This window comes from Octodon degus, unplaced genomic scaffold, assembly GCF_000260255.1.
Source record: "Octodon degus isolate 3935 unplaced genomic scaffold, OctDeg1.0 scaffold00028, whole genome shotgun sequence".
NCBI lineage: Eukaryota > Metazoa > Chordata > Mammalia > Rodentia > Octodontidae > Octodon > Octodon degus.
The window spans coordinates 2332548-2357356 of NW_004524604.1; the positions used below are offsets into that span (position 1 = coordinate 2332548).

A 24809-nucleotide genomic window follows, 5' to 3' on the forward strand; every position below is an offset into this window, starting at 1 on the left:
CCTGACCCCAGCACCTGTAGCTGGCTTAGGCTGTGGAGTCCACCTTCACTCCCAACACCTGGAGATTGCTCTTTGTGGGCTATTTGGCTGAACCTGATTGCCCTTTAAATATTGGACTCAGTTCTCTGTTTTCAGTTTTATTTGGAAATTTCCCTGTGTGGCATGCCTTTGGTGCTAGGATTGGACCCAGCACTAAGCATGGAATGCTGTCACTCACCCAGTGACCACAGGCTGCCTCCTGTGGCACCATCTCTGCTGGAGTCCAGGTTTACACCTCTGTAGAAGAGGCCCTGGAGGACACTGCTGGGCCCTCTGTTGCTCCTACAGAGGTTGTGGTTCACGACACTTCTGTTGCTCACCTTTTGCCAAGCTTGTACTTGCACTAGAGAAAGATTTTCCTCCCTAGAGGCATTTTTATTCTTTATATCAATGGTGTTCAGAGTTAGGTACTCTTGACAAGGATAATGGAAATAAAGTATAATCCCATAAACACTGTACATTTTCATAATTTTTCTAATTTATCTGTTTTGGTATGCTCTGCTTTGCTGGGCTTTCCACAGCTCTTATGTATATAGAGGATTTGGTTTGGTTTGGTTTGGTTTTAGCGATTCTGGGGATTGAATGTACAGCCTCCCACATACCAGACAAGGACTCTGCCGCTGTGCTACATTTCCAGCCCACAAGTGGAACTTCTGTGTTTTTTAAAGCTGTTAATATTTTCAGAAGGGCTGGGAAGATGGCTCAATGGAATAAGTGCTTCCCTGGCAAACTCAAGGGCCTGAGTTCAATCCCCGGTTCCACAGGAAAAAAAAAAAGGCTAAAAAAATATTTTCAAAGAGTGGAAACTGGTCATAGAACCCAGTGCCTCCTCTATACCCTGCAAGCACTGGGCCACTGAGCTGCATCCCTAGCTTTCCCTCCTTTTAAAATTTTATTTTGAGACAGTCTTATGAAGTTGCCCAGGCTGACCTCAAACTTGTGATCCTTCTATCTTAGCTACCTGAGTAGCTGGGCATGTGCCACTCTGCTCAGCCACAGTTTAACTTTTGATTTTAGAATTGGGAAACACCTCAGTCCATAAAATAGAGTCAGCATTCCCTTACACACACAGGGTTGACAGCCAGGTGGATTTGTAGTTTGCCCTTTGGAGTAATACACAGAGCCCAGGTATGACCACCCAAGTGCTCTGCACTGTGCTATTGGGAAGAGACGATGGTTTTAAAGGATCTTAAGTGATCCTCAGCAGGGAAGCTGGGCCAGGGGCCCCACATGCTTGGGGCACAGGGTTAGTGGCAACATTTGGGTCCCTGCTCTCCCACCTGGATCTTTAAGGACTACAAGCAGGTCTTGTGCACTGGCACACCCCCTCCTGGGCTCTACCTGCAGAGATTCTGACATCCTAAGCCCAGGACAAAGGGCCAAAGTTCCTGCGAGTGTCAGGAGTTCCTGCTATACACTCCCACCCACAATTCTGGTCGAGGTGGCCAGAACTCCGCAGGGCTGCAGCCTGCCACTTGAGGCTTAGTGAGTGCCTATGAGAAATATGCTACAAATATTTTTATTGGATAGGAAATAAAACTCGGCTCTGCTTAAACCCCTCCCAGCTCCCCTCTGAGCTCCTTTTTCCTGTTTGGCAGCCAATCTCCCACGAGGAACTCTACAAGCTCTCTAGTAGCTGTCTAATGCAAGCTAAATATATTAAGTCAATCTGTCTCCTGTTCACGAGGTCGACCTGAGTTAACCCCCTGGGGTTTCCTTTCTAATCCAGCTTTGTCCACAAATAGTCCATTCATCGCCAGCAGCATGGCTAGGCCCAGGCGCTTAGGAGAAGCCTGGTTCTCTGTGTGGACAGCTGCCGGTTCTCAGTCACACTGCTTGACCACAGGTCCTAAGCCTCGAGCAGGAAACCAGGACACCAAGACTTGTCCCTGGCCACCTGGCACAGTCCTGACAGATGGGGACATCTCCAGCCCACATGACCCAGGGGACTGCCTTTGTCCTGGCATTACATGACATGTTCACCCAAGCTTGTTTATTGTGTTGCCCCAGCCTTTGCCTCATCTGACCCCTTTTCAGATGACAATGTGAAGGCCCAAGGTGACTAGGAGTTCATGTATTATCATAATGTCCAGCCCAGTCCCCATCCACCCCACCTTGTCCCCATGAGAGCTGCTGAGTTCTTGCAGTCTCCTGTCTCCGCTTCTTTCGTGAATCAACAGCACCGAATCTCCTGTCTCAATACCATGGTCCCTGTGTCCATACTTTCACTGCCTGTGCTTTCTGTAGCCCATGGTCAACCAACTCTGAAAATGTGAGATGGAAAGTTCTAGAAGTAAATCATCCCTGGGCTTTCAGTTGTGTGCTGTTCTGACTGCTGTAATGGACTCTCACCCATCCTGCCCCTCCTGGAAGGACGGAGTCCTCCCAGCGTCCAGTACACCCTGGGCACACACTCCCTGCCATTGCCACTCAGGCCTCTGGGTCAAGAGACCTATCATTGAGCAACAAAGTGCTCATTTTCAGCGACCTTTCTTTTATCTAATAGTGTCCCAGCGCTACAGTGGCAATGTTGGTGACTTTGGCATTGATGGGAATCTATAAAGTGAGAATCTTTAAGAAAGAAGACAGCTGTGCTGATTAAAGAGAACAGTGAATCCAGAGCTCCATGCCATCTAGGGGTCAGGCGCCCCTGTGCCTGGGCTGGGGAAGGGCTCATGCTGTCTCAGTGTCTCCAATGACCAGCAGCAGCCCACAGACACCAGTGATGCTTGTGAGCCCTGCAGCCAGCAGGGGGCATCCAGGCACAGTACACCCCACTCACGGCAGCATTTTGTGTGCTCACAGCCTTCAAGGCAGCGGCCCTGATCCAGAGGTGGTACCGGCGCTATGTGGCCCGCCTGGAGATGCGGCGGCGCTATACCTGGAGCATCTTCCAGTCCATTGAGTACGCTGGACAGCAAGACCAGGGCCAGGTGTGGCCTGGCGGCACGTCTGCCTGCCTCCCAGCCTCGGGCATTAACTGGGACCCCTGCACCTTCCCACTTGCTTTCTAAAGCCAGGTCGCCTGCTTTCTCTGCAGCTGCATGAGTTCTTCAGTTACCTCGTGGATCACTTCACTCCCAGCAGTCACCATGAGCGTGAGTGTGACTGGCCTTGTCCTCCTGGCTCAAGGTCACAGGCATCAGGGAGGATGGGGACACAGGGTTGGATGGAGCCATGAATCCAGGATGAAGAAGTGGCAGATGGATCATAGTGTGGACGTCTATTCTGGGTCCTAAAACCACTCTTGGAGACTGTTTCAGTGCAAGGAGTTGATTAGCAAGTGCAGGGGACATGGGTGGGAGGAGTTGGGGAGGGATCAGAGGTGGGGTGCAGCAACAAGGGTGCACAAACCTGCCTCCAGATGTGGCAGGAAACTGGGAAGCCTGCCTCTGAATGGCACTGCTGCTGTCTAGGCACAGCAGCATCCCTATGTGTCAGCAGCTGTAGAGAGTGGGCTCCTCAGCCCAAGAACAAAGTCCCTGGGCTGGGAGGACACAGGTGGCTGGAGGTGCCGTGGCACTGTCCTGTGCTGCTCGTCCCAGCTTTATCCCCTCCCCTGCTCACAGCCCAGCCTTCCTCCTCCAATGCCCATTGGCCCATTGCATGCTCTCTCTCTCTCTGTCCTGGGTGCGATGCCAGCCAGACCTGTTCCCCACCACAGCCCCTCTGTCCAGCCCATGAGGGGCATGTCTGCCCACAGTTGGCCACCGCTTTGCCCATGCCAGGGGACCTTCTAAGCCGCATGCTAACGGAGCAGAGCCATCCCCAGGACTCGGAGCTGGAGGCCTGCAGTGACTACAAAGCCATCGAGGTGCCTGCCAACTACACAGGGCCGCGCCTGTCCTTCCCGCTGCTTCCTGGCCATGCCACTGCCCTGGTGGAAGCTTTCAGGCTGAAACAAGTGAGCTCAGGAGCCCAGCCCCACATGTGAGCAGCCCACACAGGAGGCTCCTGGCTTGGGCGTCCTAGGTTAACCAGAGTCACAGTGCCCTCAGCACGCCGGGGTCTCAGCAGGATCCCCCAGCCCCGACCTCTCTCTGTACATTCATCCTGCAGACACAGGCAGCCTCAACACCCATCTGGCCTGGGTCGGGGACACAGCCTGATGGGATGTGCAGGTCCCTGTCTGGGGCTGGCACTCAGGAGGGGAGGGAGACAGTAAGAAGTGATAGTAAACCAGAGCCCAGGAGACAAGGCCAGGCTAGGGGAGAAGAGCCTGAGCTTGGTGGGAGGGAAGTGCCAGAAGGTACTTCTGAGTGTAGGGGCCTGCTGGGGGAGGACAGGCCAGAGGGGTGGTTCAGCAAAGACTTTCCTGGACAGGCAGAACGTGGGAGGAGCTGGTGCCAAAGTCTGCTAGGCATTTCCATCCTGCAAAGCTGGAAGCCTCTGTGGCTGCACAGCAGGGAGCCAGGAAGAATAGAAGGGGTGACTTATTTTTCTGAATACAAGAGAAGCCCCTGGACCTTGAGCACAGGGATGGTGTGATCTGTCTTGCTTTTAAAATAATCATTCTGGTTACCATGCTAAGAAAAGTGTCAGCCAGGTTTAGTGATGCCTGCCTGTGATCCCAGTACTCTATGAGGCTGAGGCAGGAGGATCCAAGCCAAGCCCAGACCAGACAACGTAGTGACATAGCAGGATCCTGTCTCAAAGTAAAAAAATTAAAAGTCTGGGGCTGTAGCCGGGGACAAAGGCCTTGGATTCAATCCCCAATACCATGTAAAAATTTGACTAGAGTGTACAGCCAAGGGCTCCATGGTAGTGGTCCCAACGATTTGGAATGTGGATGAGAAAGGCAGAGGTGGTAGAAGTGGTCAGATTTGGGATCAGGGTCAGGTTCCCAGCCTCCCTCTCTCCCATGGGGAAACTCACAGCGAGAGGAGGAGGCTTTCAGTGTGGCAGGGCCACTCGCTCTCTCATCCACATGAAGTTCTCCCTGCTTGGGTGAGACAGCCATGATGAGCTCAGGACTGCGGGAGGTGGGGGGACAGCAGGGCAATGAAAAGCAGAAACAAGGGCAGTGTGGGTAAGAAAGAGAGGGTCCCTGCAGCATCCTGGGAGCCTTTCTCAGCCCCCCTGGGGTCACCGAGCAGGTTGGTGGCTGTCAGTGTCCTGTGTCCCCGGCTTCCTTCCCAGCAGCAGCTGCACGCTCACTATGTCCTGCATCTCCTGCACGAGACCAGGAAGCACCTGGCACAGCTGCCAAACATCACGCGGGTGTCCAGCTGCTACAGTGAGGAGCTCACAGTGTGTGGTAAGAGCCGGGCGGCAGCTGGAGGCTCTGTGTGGAGGGGCAGACGGGAGGGTGGCGAGCAGGCAGGTGGGTTCCACTGCTTCACTCCTGCTGGCACCCTGTGCCCCACACGGCGTAAACAGAGGGTCCAGGGAGGAGGCTAGGGCGGCTCAGCGATCCGTCCTGACTGAGCTCACACCCCAGCCATGTGGAAAGCCAGCCCTTCCTTGACGGACACCAGTTCACCTATCAGCATCGAGCAAGCCCCACCCCCACAGGGCACCTTGGCAGGAGTCCGGTTCCCAGCTGTGTTCCCTGTGCTTGTGTTTTCATGGATGGCCAGCCTCTGTGCACGTACACCAAGGCCCACACACCACACAGGGCCACACACAGCCCACACATGTCCTGTGTGTCATCTGTGACCTCAGACACTAAATGTCAATGTCCCAACATTTGGCAACGAGAGGACTTCACATTAAAGTCTAGGTTTGCAACTTCCCTTGAAATCTCAGCTAATGCTGGCCTCTATAACCAGAGCAGAGCACCCCCTTTCTTCATGTCTGTGGTGTTCTGTTCCTTGCTGCTGCAAAGGCAGGTCACTTGTTCTTTATGATGACCACACAGGAGCTGTGGTGCTTTTTGCAGCAAGGGTACGTTACTCAGCGTCCCTCTGTGATGCACTGGAAATCAGTAAGCCCTGGATTCTTTGTTGGGTTTTCCTAGTGCAGTGTTTCTCTCTTTTGTAAAAATTAGAAGTTAGAGTGATGACAGATCAGAACTGATACTCTTTCCCTTTGTTAGGAGACTTACACGGCCAGCTGGATGACTTAATTTTCATATTCTATAAGGTAAGAGTGTTTGCATTGAGTTCCTTTCTGTGAGGCTCAGTTTAGTTCGCAGTATGCAGTGAACAAATGCTTACATAGTGCAAGAATCGTTAAGCTATTATTATCAGAAATATTGCAATCATATGCAGACTGTAGAACAAACGTGAATATCATAATATGTTAATATGATATTGCTAGTTATATACACTATACTTCCCAAAACACTTCTCCATGTACTTTTTACTAATCCTGAGGAATCTGTGGTAGTAATTATTATTGTTAGAATTTTAATATGGTCAGAACTTAGAACTGGCCTTCACCTCACCATCCAGCACTTGTCCACACCCTTGATGACATTCTGGCTCGGCGTGGGCCTGTTCTCACAAGGATCTCAGAGCCTCTACCTGGCTGGGGGGACACAGTGCAGCGGATAACCTGTCACCCTGGCAGGAGAGCACATGTGGCCTGCGCCTGGCTCATGCTTAGATGCCCACTACTTTAACTGGGCTTTTCTCTCCTGCTGGCCTCCTCCACTGCCCTGTGTTGGGAAGAATGGCCTCCCGTCGCCAGAGCGGGCATACGTGTTCAACGGTGACTTCGTGGACCGAGGCCAGCACTCAGTAGAGATCCTAATGATTCTGTTCGCCTTCATGCTGGTTTACCCGAAAGAGGTCCATCTGAACCGAGGAAACCATGAGGACCACGTGGTGAACTTCCGGTACGAGCCCGGGCCTGCTGGGTGCGTCACGCCTGCTTGTGCCCCTTCCTAAAAAAGTGTTTTGCTGGGGTTTCTTGTCATAGATGCCTTTCAGAAGTAATTTTCTAATTTCTGAAAGTAGAATCCACAGTATGTAATATTCTTGCAGATTTTTAAAATTTTACAAATTATTCTGCTCTATAGTAAGACATTTTTTCACATGCACACTCCTTAGCATGTAAGAAATAAGGATTGGATTCACTCTAGAAAAAGTAGGGAAAGGGGATAAACAAAAAGAAGATGATTATAATGTCTCATAATTTTCTCTACCCAGAGATAGTTATAATTGTAAGTATTTTGATAATTATGCCTTAGTCTTTTTCTGAATCATTTACATATGTATAAACTTTGCATTTTATACTGTTTATTTTAATATCCATTTTTGCTTCTATGCCTAGATATGGCTTCACCAAGGAAGTGATGCATAAATATAAAGTAGGCTGCTTTCATCATTTTTTTTGGTGGGGGAGGGTGGGTTGAGATGGGGCCTTGCTATGTAGCCCAGGCTGGCCTCCAACTTAGAGTACTCCTCTTGCCTCAGCCTCCTGAGTGCTCAGATTACAACCACATCTGGCTACAATGTGCTTTTAGAAGAAGTTTCTCTTAGTTAAGAGAAGTTGAGTGCGTCATTGGAAGCCTATTATCTTATTATTAGCATATTTTCAGATACATGGGAAGAAAATATTAAGAACGCTTCAGGATGTATTCTGCTGGCTTCCACTGGCCACGCTGGTGGATGAGAAAGTCCTGATTCTTCATGGTGGAGTGTCGGACAGGACTGACCTGGAGCTTTTGGCCAAATTAGACAGACACAAGGTACAGAGGCGTGAAATAATGCAAGTCTTGCCTTAGTGTTGTGCTCACTGCCAGCATAAAACAGCTGTCTCCTGCCCGCTGAGTCTTGGAGCCTGAGGGGGGAGGAGAAGGACTGAGAGCCTGCAGTGGTAATGGAGAGTGATGTTGCCTGCACATGGGGACGGCAGCTGCCACCCCAAGGCAGAGCACCTGAATGGCTACACCTCATGATGTGCCCAAGAGCGGGGATTCTGGTACTAAGGAAGCCAGGGAGACAGCTGTGAATACAAGTGTGAGTCAGGGAGGCCACACTCGTGGTTTGTCCCTTTGGGTTCCCGATGTTCCATGCACTCCCCACTGAGCACCAGGCTCGTCTCTCCCCAGGCAGACTACTGGTACACTCCAGGTTTATCCTGTAATTGCTTCCAATTTTAAAGCCCAGCGTTCCTGAATGGATGCCCTAGTTACCAAATCTGGACCTGGCTCCTTGTCCTTTGACAGTTGAAAGATGCCATGTCTGTGTACACCCAGACTCAGCATTCAGAGAGGAGGCTAGCTCTTCAGCAGAGGTGAAAGAGCAGAGGGCTGTAACACTCAATGGCTCCCCCAAATCCTCTGCATCAAACCCTGTGTAGCTTGAAGCTTCCTGAGAAGCATGGGGCCGAAGGCCTAAACCCACTTCTGTGTTTCCCTTGTTAATTCTGTGTGTTGCCTGAAACCTAATTTGTTTTTAGGTTCCCCACTTATGTGGGGACCTCTTATGTCTTGGTGGTTGCTGACTTTGCCTACCCCAGGGGACCATTCCACAGGAGGGATCATGTTTGACAGTGAAAACACAGAAGCAGAGGAACTTAGGAAAATAATGTTGAAGAACTCTTTTTGTCGTTAAGCAGAAAATAAATTCCCTAAAATTTGGCTAAAAATTCTGGAGAGGAAGGAATGCAACTGCCCACATGGTCTAGGGCACCCCGAGGAGGAAGGCAGAGATGGCTGAGCCCAGAGTCAAGGGTCTCGATTCAGCCTCAGAAGAGTCTTTGAAGGCTTTAGAAGGTGCCTGCTGTGTTCCCCCAGCCTCTGTATCTGCTTTGGACACCTTTAGATCATATCCACCATGAGGCGCCCAACAGCGAGGGAACCCAAGAGCCAGGCAGAGATGCCCAGCACGCCCAGCACTGCACCAAGGCCTGCACAGAGACCCACACCCTGGTTCCTGCCCCAGAGCCGCTCACTCCCCTCCTCACCACTCCACCTCAGTCTGGACAGCAGGACACACAGGGCCAACAGGTCTTGCAGCGTCCCCTGCAGTGTCCCCCTGGCACCCCAGGAGCTGTCCCGGCGGGTGAGGCATTCTGTGGACTTAGAACTGGAGCTGTGCCGGCAGCGAGCAGGCTTCTCCAGGGTCCAGGAGCAGGAGGAGTTCTCACCTGCAGCCTCTGAAGGGGAGCCGGATGCTGGAGAGCCGCTGCAACCTACCCAGGAGGAGTGGCAGCAGGTGGGTGATGGCAGAGTTGCTGCCTAGAACAGGGCTTCATGGTGTATGGGGAAGGGATCAGGATGGCACACGATGGAACACAACGTCCTTTCTGTGTGCATTCAGGCACACACTCTGGGTCCTCTTTCTCATTCTCTGAGGTTGGGCCACCGCAGAAGGACATGAGTGTTTGTCCAGTGCAACCCATGTTGTAGAGTTGATAACAGATGGGAAGGTGTGGCAGGTGGCTCATTTGAGGGGATCTGTGGTTGATCACTTGGCACCTGTTGGGGAAGAAGGGCCAGGTCAACAGGTGCCACTGCAAGCCAGGCTTGTCCCTTGATCTAGCTCAAAGCCATGATGATGATTCAGCAGTGTCTCCCCTCTGTTACCAGGCAACTAAGAGCTTTCCCAGGAGCTTAGACCTGTGTCACATGGCTACTCCAAGCTGCAAGGGAGAAGGGAAAGTGTATTTAGCTCAGTGCATTGCTGCCCAGAACAGTGTCATTATGTTAGTGAGGAAAAAGATGGAGGAGAACAGATATGGGGGATGTTTTCCTCAGCTTGGCACAATGCCTGTCATACAGATGACTCTGACAGCCAGGTTGAAAGTTTAGCTGGGCAGAGAAGGGTGGCAGGATGGTGGCAGGGAGGCCCCTTGAAGAGCTGTTGCAGAGACCCTGAGCAGAGGGGAAGGTGGTCTCTGCCATGGTTTGACCTACTGGTTCATCCAGGAGAGAGAATTCAGATATTTTTAAAGAGTGAAACTCAGCAGAACTAGGTAATTCATTTGATGGAGGGTGGTGAGAGAAGAGCAGTTAAAGCAGACTTTGAGCTAGAAGATAAGGTTGGCAGCGGGAGACAGACAGACAGACAGAGACAGAGACAGAGACAGAGACAGAGACAGAGACAGAGACAGAGACAGAGTTTAGGCCTCATGCTTCCCAAAACTGATCTGGACTTCAGTACCACTTAATTTTTTGGGGGGGAATATATTATTTATTTTAATTATCTACAGTGTCAGTGATCTTCAGTCACTGCCTTTATCAACTATTCAAGTTTGTAATAGAATACAGGGCATGTGGTACATTCTAGAAGGCTGGGAAATCCAAAGTTGGGGCCCAGCCTGGGTGAATTATTGAGGCTCTGTTTCAAGATAAAAAAGTGGAGAGATGGGGGGAAGTGGGAAGAGGTAGCTGGGAATGCAGCCTAGTGCAAAGGTCCTAGGTTCAACAAGGATTATATATACGAAATCTCTCTGGAAAAACCAACTCTCAGGATTTTTTGTTGTTGTTGTTCAACACCACTTAAAATCAAAATTTTATTTTATTTTAAACATTTTTATTTATTTATTTATTTATTTATTTATTTATTTATTTATTTATTATGTGTGGGTGTGTGTGGCCAGCTCAGCCCACCAGGAGCGGGGCTGGCTGGCATGGGGTGCTGGGGGATTGAACCTCGGTCCCTGTGCTTTGCTTAGCTTAGCTTCTTCTAGGTAGGTGCTTTAGACCACTGAGCCATCTCACCAGCCCCAAAATCAAAATTTTAAAACACAGTTCTCTTGTTTTGCAAAACATGACTCAGTAGTCACATGCTGATGTTCATAAATCAAATGCAGCACATTCTGAAACTATCTGGTGTCACCAATCACAACACACTCAATACATCTGAGCTGTATAAGAGTAGCAATCAGCACTTCCCTAATATCAACAATAGAAAGAGTCTAGACTCCTGGAAATTGCTCGACTCCTCTGCAAATTCTCTTTAAAAATTCTCAAATTACCTCAAGAACTAAAATGTTGATGTGCTTTCCTGTGACCACATGTGTGTGTGGTGCTCGCCTGCCCACTGGCCTGGGATTCCTGTCCAGCCACATCTGCACCCAGAACCATCTCATGTCTTCCCACACTGACCTTGCATATAAGGGTTTTTTTTTCCCAGAAAGTGGGTGTATACTCCTCCACCAACATACTCCCCCACATACTCGTTTTGTGAGTAATAACAGATTCTGGAAAACTCAAACTTGATTACATGGAAATGGATTCACTTATTTTTCTTCAGATATTTTCCTCCTTCTCCCCCTCCTCCTCCTGCTCCTCTTGTCATTCCATGTGGATGACTGAGAAGGACCTGGTATCTGCCTCTTGGTCCCCAGGTGGTAGACATCCTGTGGAGTGACCCCATGCTGCAGGAGGGCTGCAAGGCCAACACTGTCCGTGGAGGAGGCTGTTACTTTGGGCCTGACGTGACCGGGCAGTTGATGCAGAAATACAACCTGCAGCTCCTGATCCGGTCCCATGAGTGCAAACCTGAAGGCTATGAATTCTGCCACAATCGCAAGGTGGGTGGGCCCTCACAGTGGTGCTGGTGGGTGAATGAGTCTCTCTCAGCCTGGGAGAGCTGAGCCTGTAGGTTTCTAACAACCAGGTGTGCTGTATACTTGTTACCCACTTGCTCAAAGTACCTCAGTCCTTTCTGACCTCTCTGAAACTCAGTTTGATTGAAATCACTGGTCTACAATCCACTAAGGGCAAAGGGCACATGCTGTCCCATTCTGAGCACTGAAACAGGAGGCCAGTGTTTCCCCAGCCACACCTCTGTTGTTTAAATCCATGGCTTTTAGACCCATGTCCTAAGCAACACTATAGTTTTGGATTCATGCACTGTCCAGCAGGGACTTAGCATTGTTTCTTTTCTTGTGAGTATAATTAATCTCATGACTAAACTCTGATGTATCCAAATCCTGTAATATTTGCCTCAATTCATGCCCTGGGATAGGATTCTGTATGCCCAGGAATACTAATTTTACAGGAAAAAACATATTTCTGTGGAAAATAAGGATTAAGGTAAGTAATCTATTTACCCTGGAAGCCTCTTGCCCTGGGCACCCCCAGGGGACCCAGTCTGTGGGGAACCCTGGTCTGAGACACAACTCCCAGCCTGGCACAGCCACCCATGTCTAAGAAGAATGAAGATGTTTTCCATGACCCCTACCATTTTTATTTGGAATCAGAATGTGAAAAACTGCTATGAATGTCCTATCAGGATTCAAATGTCTATGGTTCAAACCAACGACTCCTGCCCTAGTAACACTGATGACTTCAAAAAAAGTGGTTTTTTTTTGTTGTTGTTGTTGTTTGTTGTTGTTTTTGTTGTTTTGAGACAAGGTCTTGCTGTGCTACCCTTGTACTCACTTTTGTACCCCCCAGACTGGTCTCAATCCTCCTGTCTCAACCTCCCAAGTGCTGAGATTATAGGTATGCACAACCATACCCAGGGGTAGATGACTTCAAAATTTAAAAGGAAGGCAAAAGGCTGGGCGTGGTACTATGCTCCCAGCACTCAGGAGGCAGGGGCAGGAGCATCATTATGAGTTTGAGACAAGCCTGGGTTACAAAGTGTGCTCAAGGACAGCCTGAATTGCATAGAGAGACTGGCTATTTAAAAAGAAAGAAAGAAAGAAAGAAAGAAAGAAAGAAAGAAAGAAAGAAAGAAAGAAAGAAAGAAAGAAAGAAAAGAAAAGAAGGAAAGGACCCCCAGACTAGTGTAAAGAGGAGCAGCAGGTCTGATAAAAGTTTGGGCCATGTTGGGCTAGAGACGAAGGGCTGTTCAGAGAATGTGAATGCTTTCTCTTTTCTGTTGGATCCAGGTGCTAACCATCTTCTCTGCCTCCAACTACTATGAAGTTGGCAGTAACAGAGGGGCCTATGTCAAGCTGGGGCCAGCCCTGACCCCACACATCGTGCAGTATCAAGCCAACAAGGCAACCCACATGCTCACCATGAGGCAAAGGCAAGACTTTACAATGATTGGTTTTCAGGAAAAAGTTATATTGGTTGTAAAAATGTTGAGGCTTCAAATGTCATTACATTTATCCCAATCTGTGTGAGAATTCAGAATGTAGCCAAGTCAGCACCAAAGTCTAGAATCAACATAGATGTCTTATACTAATCTATTGTTGTGTAACTAAAATGGAATACGTAAGGCAATCTATTTACAAAGAAAAGACCCTGGGGGCTGGTGAGATGGCTCAGTGGTCTAAAGCACCTACTTAGAACGAGCTTAGCAAAGCACAGGGACCGCGGTTCAATCCCCCAGCACCACATGCCAGCCAGCCCCACCCCCTGGTGGGCTGAGCTGGCCACACACACACACACACACACACACACAAAAAAATTTAAAAAAAAAAAGACCCTTTTTGAGCACACAGTGTAGGAGGCTGGAAGTTCAAGATCGGGTGGCCCCTTTAGCTCAACCACTGGTGAGGACCTCAGAGTGTGAGAAGAAAAGAAAACATTTTGAGACAGAAAGCCAGGTCAAGAGGGAGTTTCCAGGCCCACTCAGTTCATGTCAGCTTCTCCTGAGGGCTCTGGGTCTCACAGATCCCTTTCCAGGGCAGACACTCCCCCTAGAACTGAGGCCTTTGTGTAACCCCCTCTTCTCAAAAGTCGAAGGCCCCCCTTTGAGGACCTGGACTTTGGAGGACAAAAGAGACATAGACCTCCTTACAAATTTTCTCCCCACACGCTTCCTTTACCTACACTCCTAGCTCCATTCCTTACTGTGTGAACAGAAGCAGGAATCTCAGCGAGGACCTCTCTCAGGTGAAGTCCATGTATTAGGCACTAAGTCTTTCTAAGATTCCTTTTCTGTTTTCTTTTATCCACAAAAGTTTTGTGGCACTCCCCAGCAGCCACAGCCCAAGGTCCGGTCACTGTCTGGGGACTTAGGATAGATTTCAGAGCACACATTTGTTTAAAATGGCTCTTTCTTTTTGAGCAGAAACATGTAGCATTGCTTTTTTTTTTTTTTTTTTTTTCGGAACTGGGGATTGAACTCAGGCCCTTATGCTTGCCAGGGAAGTGCTTATTCCACTGAAGCCATCTCCCCTGCCCCTATTTTTTTTTTTCCTTTTCTTTTTTCTTTTTTCTTTTTTTTTTTTTTTTTTTTTTTTTTTAGGGAAGGGTGTACAGGGTGTTCAGGGTCTCACTACTAGATTGGACAGGTAGTGATCCACCTGTTTACAGCCTCCCAAGGGCATGAATTACAAGCACATGCCACCACACCCAGTCTCAACTGCTCTCTCATCACACCCCTGGGGCAGGGCCAGCACAGCAGGCTCGGGGATTGAACCCCCAGCCCCTGTGCCTTCTTGCAGGCACTTTAATCCACTGAGCTATTTGACTAGCCCAAGTATTGCTACTTAAATGGTGTCTATTGAGATGATTCTCAGTTTTCGTCTTAACTCTGCTTGTTGTTATAAAGAGGTCATGTATGTGATCTATCTCACAAGGCATGTGTGAAATAGACATCATTGTTAATTTCAGGCTGATAGATGAGGTCTCTCAGAACAGAGAATAAAGCAGCTGGCCAGTGGCCACACAGCCAGTGAATAGTGAAGGTTGGCAGGCTTGGCCCTGATGACCTATTCAAGTCCAGGATATTGGATATCTGTCTAATATCACCTCCTAAGGAGGATAGCACCTTGGGCATATAAGGGGCTCGTAGATATAGATTACTGAATAAGCATCTGTTGGTTACTTTTCACTCATTGCAGGGACAAAATGCCTAATACCCAAAATTAAGGGAAGGAAAGGTTTATTTAGCTCACAGCTAGTGGAGATTTCAGTCCATACTCGGCTGGCTCCAAGGCTTGGTAGCACATGGAAGAGGGAAGCTGTTCCTCGTGGTGGAAAACAGCAAAGAGCAAAGGGAGGAGCAGCAGCTACAGCTTCTAGCAAGCCTCTCTCCCTTCCTTCCACACTGACTGCAAAGACTGGAGTTCCTCTGAGGACGTGGAACACTCCATCCTTCCTCAATTCCCTTTTATATCCCTTAAATTGTGAGTCACTCCAGGGTGAGGCCTCCATGCCCTAGGGTGTGGAATTGTAGAGCAGATTTAGTTAAGCTTTTAACTTCTCAAGTTAACACAATTTATCAACCACTATAGCATCTTAATTATCCAGCCTCACTAAGTTAAAAATTAGAGTGGACAAGGTCATCATCAATTAAGTGGAGAGAAAACATATTTACCTTACACATTTACTTGTGCAAGATAAATGTAATAAATGTGCAAATAATCCACTGGATTATTTTAAATCACTGGATTATTTTAAATTACCAAGTAACCCAATGGATTATTTTAAATCACCTTAAGTGATTAAATATAGAAAGTATTACAAAAAAAAGTATAAACTCACCAAGAAAAAAATCAAACCTGCTGTGTAGCAAAATCATCTGTGGAGCTTTATAAAAGCCAACAACTGATTGTCCCTCAGCCCTGTTGAGCCAGAGCCTCCAGATTAGGACTCAGGTGTTGTCCTTACAAAGGCAACCACTGTAGGAGTCCTGTGATAAGATAAAGAGCAGCTCTTTGAAAGATTCAGTCTTGTACCAAATAAGCACAACAGGGCCTTGTTCTCCAGAAATCTCCTTTGTAGTACACTAACTGTCTAGGGTGTGGAGTCTGAGAAACATGGGAGCTGTAGTTGGGTCCCATTGTCACAAGCTCTGACATGATTTCCTCAGAGGCCTCCTCCTTGTGAGGCCATTACTTCCTGCTCAGATCTCTTTTCCCAAGACCCACACAGCCCTCTGGGACCCGGCTGTCCAGGTGATATCAATGACCGTGTTTTTGAGGAATTAAGAAGGGAGCCCATGTAGAGTCCCACAGTGGCAGAATCGGTGTGGCTAGATGGTGGGAACAGAGAGCCTCATCCAGGGATGGCTTCTGAGGACGCTGCCTCCCTCTGCCCCACAGACCTGTTCATGCAAGCAGATGAAGTGCTTTGCCTAACATTTATCTCTTATTCATTCAACCTTGGACTTTTATGGAGCACTTCTTTTGGGTCGAGAACCGTGCCTAGTATTATTTTAATGATCCCATAAGAATGGGAAAACTTGGGCTGGGGTGATAGTGTAGTGGTCTAAGCACCTTCAGTCCCCAGTACTGCATGCTGTGCAGGCCCCAAAACCAGGCATGGTGGCGCCTGCCTGCAATCCCAGTGCCTGAGAGGATCATATGAGTCTGAACTGCATAGCAAGGCTGTGCCCAATAAAAAAGGGGGGCAGACTAAATTAGTTCATTACTCCTTATTCATAAATCTTGCCTTCAGAGTACTTAAAGCATAGTAAGGTGTACCAGACACATGAGGTTCTGACAAGGAATCCTCCGTGCTGCATGCATTCTCTGTGCCAGGCCTTCTGCTCACTCTGGATCACTTTCGCTGCATGGCATTCCCACTCAGTCAATGCCATTTGCCTCCTCCCTCTTTAAAAGATACAGGCATCGAAGCATAGGCTGTTTAGAAAGCTTCACCAAAGGCATGATCGTCCTCCAGAACTGCTCACATCACTGTCCCATCCTGGGAAGGATGACTGGGGAGCAGGCAGTTGGACAGACAGCAGGTGGGACAAAGACAGCAGAGCCAGAGGAGGGAGTTTCACCCTGCGCGCACACAGCTCACTCTCTCAGGTCCCAGTGCTGTGTGTGGAGCAATAAGAGGTGGAGCCAAGTTCTCAAACACTGGGGTCATGGCCAGGGTTCACAAGTTCCAGCCAGCCTGGACAGCTTAGTGACTTGGGAAGATCATGTCTTAAAACAAGAAATAAAAGCCAAAGGGCAAGGGGTAGAGCTCTGTGTGAAGGCCTGGAATCAATCCCCACTACCACCAAAACCAAAGCAAACAAAAAACCCAACAGAACAAAACTGAGTTCGCAGGGGGCTGAGATGGTAAATCAGAAATGTTGTGAGGGGCTGCGGAGATAGCTCAGTGGTCTAAGCACCTGCCTGGCAAGTGCAAGGACCCAAGTTTGATCTCCAGTACTGCATGCTGTGCTATCCCCAGAACCCAAGGCCTGCAGTCCTGAAACTGGGCGTGGTAGCGCACACCTGTAATCCCAGCGCTGGGGAGGCTGAGGCAGGAGAATCACTGAGTCTGAACTGCATAGTGAGACCCGGTACCAATAGAATAAAAATTAAAATTAAAAAAATAAACATTGGAAGGCCCATGGCTGCTGCTTCTAACCACCCTCCGCTGCCTCCTCTCCACCCCTGGCCCAGGGTCAGCAGAGTGGAGCAGTCTGCGCTGAGAGCGCTGCGAGAAAAGCTGTTTGCCCATTCCTCAGACCTCCTCCAGGAATTCAAGAAGCACGACTCAGGCAGAACTGGTAAGAGTGGAGGGAAGGAGCCCCGTGGGAGGGATCCAGCTGGAACAGTTCTTACACTCAGCAGTTAGCGACTAACAAAATATTTGTTAAGTAATAAAAATCTTTGACTTCTTTCATCATATTCAACTTGAGATCTCATGTATTTCTTTCCAAATTTTGACATTCTAAGCTCTTAACAAAATATGAACCCGGCCAAGTACAGACAGATGTGGGAAAAAGAAACAGAGTTGTGGAGAAGGAAGGGCAACAAGGACAGAGCTAAGCAGCAGACAGGTGCAGGAAGTCACAGGAGTGCAGCTCAGACTCCCGGAACATCGGCTGCTTACCTTCACCTTTGAGTGTGAGCTGGCCTGTTCCCAATTCTATCTCACACACTAAATGCTTTGTCTTTTGCCAGGTGTGGTGGTGCACAGCTATAACCTAGATAGTTGGGAGGCTGAGGCAGGAGGATCTCCAATTGGAGGCCAGCCTGGGCAACTTGACAGGACCTTGTCTTAACATTAAACAAAGAAGGACTAGGAATATAGCTCAGTGGTGGAGTCTCTGGGTTCCAGCTCTACCACTGGGGGTCTCATCCTCCCATCCCCCAAAAAAGAACAACTCTTTGTGCTCTTTTTAATGGACTATCTAAAGAACTTTAACCAACCACAGCTCTATCAAAAATAGCAGTGATATTTACAGCTTCATAGAGAGATCGTTTCCAGTACACTCGTAGTCTTCCCAGTATTCCAGTGAATAATACACTCTCGGGAACTTGGATTTTTTTTTAAAGCAACTAATGCTGTATAACATATATACAATATTTTATGATCATATTTACTTATAAAAGTCTTGTATGGCTTCTAGTTGTGTTGAGTTTAATAATAATAATAATAATAATAATAATAATAATAATAAAAGAATCAAGAGTACCTATATAGGCAACAAACGCTTTTATATAATATTTGGCAAGCAGTAAGTGTACTTACTTGTTGTCTGTCTACTGTTTACAATGACTAGCCATACTGTGTTTTATTTGGCAAGCTGGTTTCCAGTCAGCTCTGCCACGACCAACAAAAATTACAACAGTGCCCATCATCATCATCATCAGTTTGCTGAGACAGGGTCTTGCTCTGTAGCCCAGGCTGGCCTTGAACTCACAGCAATTCTCCTGCCTCAGCTTCTGAAGAGCAGGGATTACCCACCACACCTGGCTTCATGCCCGTGCTTCCTAGCACCTGTCAAGATCACGTGTGCATTAGATGGGGGCAGCTAGAGCTACAGGTGGCGGGCAGACACGTGGGGCCTCCCCACAGGTGTAATCAGCCTGAACGACTGGGCCGTGGCCGTGGAGGCCGTGCTGCACCTGGGGCTGCCATGGCGGGTGCTGAGGCCGCAGCTGGTGAGCAGCAGCGTGGGCAGCTCTCTGGAGTACTCGGCCTGGCTGGAGGACTTGGCCAAGGACTGGCCCAGCCGTGAGGTGAGCTCTCACTGTGTGCTTTGTTTGTGACAGCTTCGCCTTAGAGCTAGGAGGCAGCTGGGGCCTGCCAGGATGGCTCTCTGTGGCTTTTGTTCTCTTTCTTTCTGTTTGCAGTACATCATGGTCACTTTCCTCATGGGGAGCTGGTACAGGCCTGTAACACATCTTAAATCTTTTTACCTCCCCCGCTCCTCCCTCTGTGCTCCCTCCATCTCTGGGTCTCCTTCCAATATGCCAAAGATCTATCTCCCGGTTTCCCATTATCTATCTATCTATCTATCTATCTTTCTTTCTTTCATTTATTTATTTATTTATTTATTTATTTATTTATTTATTTATTTGTGGCAGAACTGGGGATTGAATTCAGGCCCTTGTGCTTACCAGGCAAGAGCTTATTCTACTGAGCATCTCCCCTGCCTCTATCGTTTATTTTGCTTTTTCATTTCTTTACACTTTGGATTTCTATGATGTGATTCTTAAGCTTGGGTGTCTGATTTATTTCATCTAACGTTATGGTCTTGAGGAGCATCCGTTTTCCTACAAAGGACTCAAGTTTATCCTTCATGGCAGAGCAGCGCTGCACTGTGCCTAAATACCGCATTTTCTTTATCCGCTCTTCTGCTGATGGCTGCTCTCGAGACTCAGCTGCTGTGCACCCTACTGCTATAGACATGGGTGTGCATGGATCCCTATAACACAATGTCTCTTACTCTTTGGGGAGGACACCTAGAAAGGGACTGTCTTGTGGCTTCCTGTGTGTCCAGCTGTGCCCGGTGTTGTTCTGCATTGCCTCAGGTAACCTCAAGCAGGTAGGCACTGAGGTCACTCTGAGGCCTAGAAGCCCTCCAGTCTGGGCTGGGCTGCAGCTCAGCAGGGCCCTGTGTCACACCCAGGCCTGGCTTCAGCCCAGCATCACAGCACAGCCAAGCACACTCCAGTCTCAGTGACGCGAGGGTCATTTTATTCCACACCACTGTGCTGTGTCCCCTATTTATAAAGTATTAAGTCAGTAAATGGGAACCTCCGTGAAATTTAGGATTAGGTACTTTTGAAAGCAATCTTATTGCATTATACTTCCCACCTACATAATTCATCCACATAAAGTCTGCAATTCAATGGGTCTTAGCACACATGCATCCCTCAGGCTGGAGTAGGGGCTTTACTGAGACCCCCGCAGAAGCAGCGATCTATGGTTGCTCAGATCCTCAAAACAAAGTGGTGCAGTATTTCCATAAAACCTAAGTATACCCTTACATGGTTTGCAATACTTGGAGTGCCTGATGCCATGTAAACCCTAAAGAAATGGCAGTTACACTGTTGCGTGTGGTAACTCAGGATGCGGAAAGTGATGCGGGCACACTCACTGCACACACAGCGTGTCCCTGATGCATTTCCTCCTGGCTGGTTGACTCCATGGTGCTGAGCTGGTGTACTGGTACAGCTGCTTCGAGCATTGCAGCCTGGGCAGCGTGCCTTTGGGACCACTGGACTAAGGGGTCAGGAGGGCAGGGAAATGGTAAAGGAGTGGCTGGGTTTTCAAGAGTGTATGGGTACGAGAGTGGCTTTGTATCAACTATCTATTAGAATAAGGCTAAACATAAAAGGAACATGTTTCATTCTTCTAGAACATACAATCAAGTTTGCTGGAAACCCTGTACCGAAACAGATCCAACCTGGAGACCATTTTTAGGATCATAGACAGTGATCATTCAGGTAAAGAAATATTTTACATGGAACCTTTTGCTCTTCTTCCCTGTCCCATCTGTTCCTCTCTACTCAAGCCTAATGGGGACAAAGAAAGCAGCACCAGTTTTTAATGGCACACACTACAAAAGTACATAAGCAATTCAAGGAGCCTACGTGGCTACTCTGCAGGCTGATGTAGGAGGAGCTCATGAGCCCAGGAGTTTAGGGCTGACCTGGGCGAGACAGTGAGATCCTGTCTCAAAAACAACAACAGTGAAAGGAAGCCTACCCAGAAAGGCTTGGGGCAGGGAAGCATGAAGACAGACGGGACAAAGGTTGTTTCTTGAGGCAGAGTTGTTAGACATGCTGTCCCTACAGCTCCATCAAAGCTTGCACTGAAGTAATGAAGAGATGGAAAGCAGAAGGTCCTCATAATCTCATTCCATATATATATAATCTTTTCGTGTTACCCCTGCGGTCCAAAGATGCTTTGCAATAGCTAAATCTTTTAAAGGTTTGATTCACATACTATGTAATTCACCTATCCAAAGCAGGTGGTTGAATGATCTCTATAGATTCAGCAGGTTGTGGGGACATCACCACTGCTTTATCTGAGGACACGTTTGTCACTCCCTCCACCCCCCACTGCCTGTCTCTGTGGACTGCCCTGCCCTGCCCTGCCCTGGTGAGGATGGTACCCCTGTTCCCAGCCCTTCTGTGCCAGCTGGAGCCTCTCAGTGCAGTGTCTGTAACCACATCTGCGTTGCTGCAGTGTTCACTCCTTATTTCTTTCTCGGGTTTGGATAGGCCATATCTTGCTCATCCAAAATAAATAAAATGTTTTATGATTGACAGCATAAAATCAGTTTATAGTAGATGTTTGGTAGGCAGTTAATAGATACCACGACCAGTTTTGCTACAGATGCTCGCCTACACCTTTTGGCGTGGAAGCGAACTTTCAGTTCTCTTGGCAGCTGCCACAGAGGCAGCAGCTGGGTGGCAGGGTAGTTCCAGCCTTCCATGGGGCTGGCCTGCCTTGCAGAGTGGCTGCACCTGATCACGCCCGCCCCCAGCAAGGAGCATGAGGTTTCTGGTTTGCCATCTCTTATCCACTCTTCCTGTTTTCTGTTTCCGTCTTCCAAAAAAAAGAAAAAAAATTTTTTTTTTAATTATGGGAATCCTGGGCTGGAAAGATAGCTCAACAACATAGGCACCTGCCTGGCAAATGCAAGGTCTTGAGTTCTATCTCCAATACAAAATATATATATATATATATATATATATATATATATATATATATAGCCAAATTATGGCCATCCTGTTAGGTGTGAAGTATCACTTTATGGTTTTACTTCACATATCCCTAATTATTAATGATACTTTTCGTGTGATTACTGGGCATTTATACTATATCTTTTTTAGAGAAACATTTATTCAAATTTATGGCCCATTTTCTAAGTGAGTTGTCTTTGCATTTGAGTTGTAGAAATAAAGGTATATTCTGGATACTAGATATATACCTTACAAATATTTTCTGATTTTGTGGATTTTCTCTTTAATGCACAACAGTTTTTAATTTAGAAAAATTCAATTTATTTTTTCTTGTTATTTTCTCTTTTGGTACCATATCTAAGAAATTGATGCATAAGTCAGTATCACAGGTGTTTAGAATAGTGTTTGAAGAGTTTTATAGTTTTTATCTTATATTTTGGGTTTTCATCCATATAGTTAATTTTTGTACCTAGTATGTGGTGAGTATTCCAACCTCATTCTTTTGCATGTGGATATCTACTCCTACATCATTATTGAAAAAACATTTTTCCTACTAATTGATGCTGGAACTTTTGTAAAAAGAAAAAAAAATGAGTTGACCTGGCTGGGGACATAGCTCAGTGTTGCTTGCCTAGCATGCATAAATTCCTGGCCTTGATTCCTAGCACTTAAATAAACAAACAAACAAATTGACAATAGATAAATAGATTCAAAGGCTTTTCTTCCAACATGAAATTTATTATATTGCCAAGACTGGCCTCAAGCTCCTGGGGTCAAGCAAATCCTTCTGCTTCAGCCTCCTCAGTAGCTGGCATTATGCTTGGATGCCACCATGACTGATTTAAAGGCCTTCTATAAGCAGAATAAACTTGTATGTGTTTGGGATGATTTAATGTAAGGCTTCTCCAAAGTGGTACTGCTGATGTTTGGGGCTGGATAATCAATTCTGGGGTGTCTGGGTCACCTCTGCATTGGGGATGGACATATCCCTGCTCTGTATCTACCAGTGCCAGTAGACATCATGTTCATGACAATAAACAGTGTCTGCAGATGATGCCAGATGTCCCTGGGTGGGGTGGGAATGAAACACAGCTTCTCCAGGTGGGGATTACATGTGACCTGCAGTGTCCTACAATCCTCTTAGGGGCACACGGTTGTGAGGCCTTGGGGTTCCATGTGCTCAGCAGCAGGGAGTAGGTATCCCAGTAGGGATGTCAGAGGAAACGCACCCAGAGGGCAAGCAGGATCATGCAGACAAACTCTTCCCTGCCAGGGTTCATCTCCCTGGACGAGCTCAGGCAGGCTTGGAAGCTGTTCAGCTCACACATGGGCATTCTTGGCACCGATGACTGCATCTGTGACCTGGCCCGGAGCATTGACTTCAACAAAGATGGCCGCATCGACATCAACGAGTTCCTGGAGGCCTTCCGCTTGGTGGAGCAGTCCTGCTTGGGGGACACAGCCTGCAGCTACACAGCAGCCTCAGCACACCCTGACAGCCCAGGTCCCCTCTGATCTCCAGAGTTGTACCAGCCTGCTGGAACTTGAGCCTGCTATCACAGTGCATGAGGGTCATCTTGCACTTGGATATGGAAAGATAGACTCTGTGTGTGTGTGTGTGTGTGTGTGTGTGTGTGCGCGCGTGCGCACGCGCGCAGGTGCTTTTTGTTATAGTGGCCCAACTCCACCTTAGATATAAGTCTACTCCAATTAAGAGCCACTGATAATCCTGCCCCTTTATTGTTTTCATTTTGTACCTTTGTTTGGGAAGGAGAGAGTGATAAGGACTTAAATCCCATAGTTGTTTTGCATATATTTTTCTTTAAAATTCTAAGATGAATATTTGTTTATTTGATAGGAAATGATTTAATATCTAAGAGACAAGCAATACTGACATCTGATGGAGAACAATAAATTCACCTTTTATTAATCATAAAAACTTGAGGCCATTCTTATCTTTAGCATCTCTTACTGCAACTTGTGTTTTTCATGAAGGCGAAGTGTGCTTGACGCATCCTTTGTACCACTGTGTGGCTGATGCTGTCCCCTCTAGCCGACCTTCAGGACTCTATGTCATGCTCTGAGATGTGCACCCTGGAGGGGGGATGTGGAGGGAGAGGCTGCATTGGAAAGTTTTCCGCCCCCCGATTGCCAGTGGACTATGTTCTGGCTTAGCTCACCCCACACTTCTAAAACACAATAATGCACAGGTGACCCCAACATTTAGTCCTCACTTCCTTCACAGATTTTCAACTATACACATAATGGTAAGTTCTTCTCCTTCTGACTCTCAAGTCTGAGTGCTTGCAGTGCAGGTGGTTCACAGGGATGCAGTGTGGACAGCTTGGTGCTCTCTGTCGCTGGCAGGGCACCTACAAACTCCAGCACCCGGTCTGGTGTTGTTTGATCCAATGTGTAAGTTCTCTCTGAGGCCAGTTAGTGACTTCTCCTGTTGTGTCCCATTGACTGTAGAGGTTTTCACAACTTTGTGTGGACATCAGGGTTAGAATGCTGATAAGAACATTGTCAAAACCAACTCTGAACAAAAGCTATGGAAACAGACTGCAGAGACCATAACTCACATGCACAGCGCCCACGGCTTCCGCCTCAGAATCGAACACTTCAAGGACCTATTTTCTTAGATAAGTGTTCATAGAAATGATGCAACATGTCACAAGCAGCCTTTTTAAAAGATTAAAAATAGTCCCCATAGGATTTAACTGACCTTGTCAGATAGCAAAAGTTACCTTTTTAGTTATATAGATCTTGCTTTAACTTGGTCTTAACCATACAGCAGAAAACTGTAACCACAAGGTATAAAAAGTAAAGCTATATTAATATGCTGAGCTATAAAAAGTTCAAGTCAACAACTTCAGACAATTGCCAGTTGTGCTGATAACACACTAGTATTATGGACTATTGGACTATATTGGGTTATTTTGCTGAATTCAAGTACCTACAGTACTTTTGGTCTGGCATCAAATATGAAAAGGTCCTTTAAAGACTTCTCCAAATGAAATTTCTCTAACTACAATGGAACACCCATCTCTGACAAAACAAAACAAAAAAAGAGGATATAAATAAAGGACTATTTT

The 24809-nt window shown here is 47.5% G+C and overlaps 1 protein-coding gene across 1 annotated transcript in view; it reads left to right on the forward strand.

The window, feature by feature from the left end:
* Ppef2 (protein phosphatase with EF-hand domain 2) overlaps nt 1-23590 on the forward strand; it is a 29372-nt gene extending 5782 nt beyond the window's left edge. The window contains exons 3-17 of the mRNA XM_004629255.2: nt 2845-2972; nt 3080-3137; nt 3768-3943; nt 5182-5296; nt 6077-6123; nt 6654-6820; nt 7258-7294; nt 7526-7675; nt 8754-9146; nt 11284-11469; nt 12778-12920; nt 17191-17297; nt 18593-18756; nt 20382-20469; nt 22988-23590. Of these exons, the coding sequence (XP_004629312.1) occupies nt 2845-2972; nt 3080-3137; nt 3768-3943; nt 5182-5296; nt 6077-6123; nt 6654-6820; nt 7258-7294; nt 7526-7675; nt 8754-9146; nt 11284-11469; nt 12778-12920; nt 17191-17297; nt 18593-18756; nt 20382-20469; nt 22988-23229 (2201 nt within the window). The 3' untranslated portion in view covers nt 23230-23590. The remainder of the gene's footprint in view (nt 1-2844; nt 2973-3079; nt 3138-3767; nt 3944-5181; nt 5297-6076; nt 6124-6653; nt 6821-7257; nt 7295-7525; nt 7676-8753; nt 9147-11283; nt 11470-12777; nt 12921-17190; nt 17298-18592; nt 18757-20381; nt 20470-22987) is intronic.
* The last annotated feature ends 1219 nt before the right edge of the window (nt 23591-24809 follow it).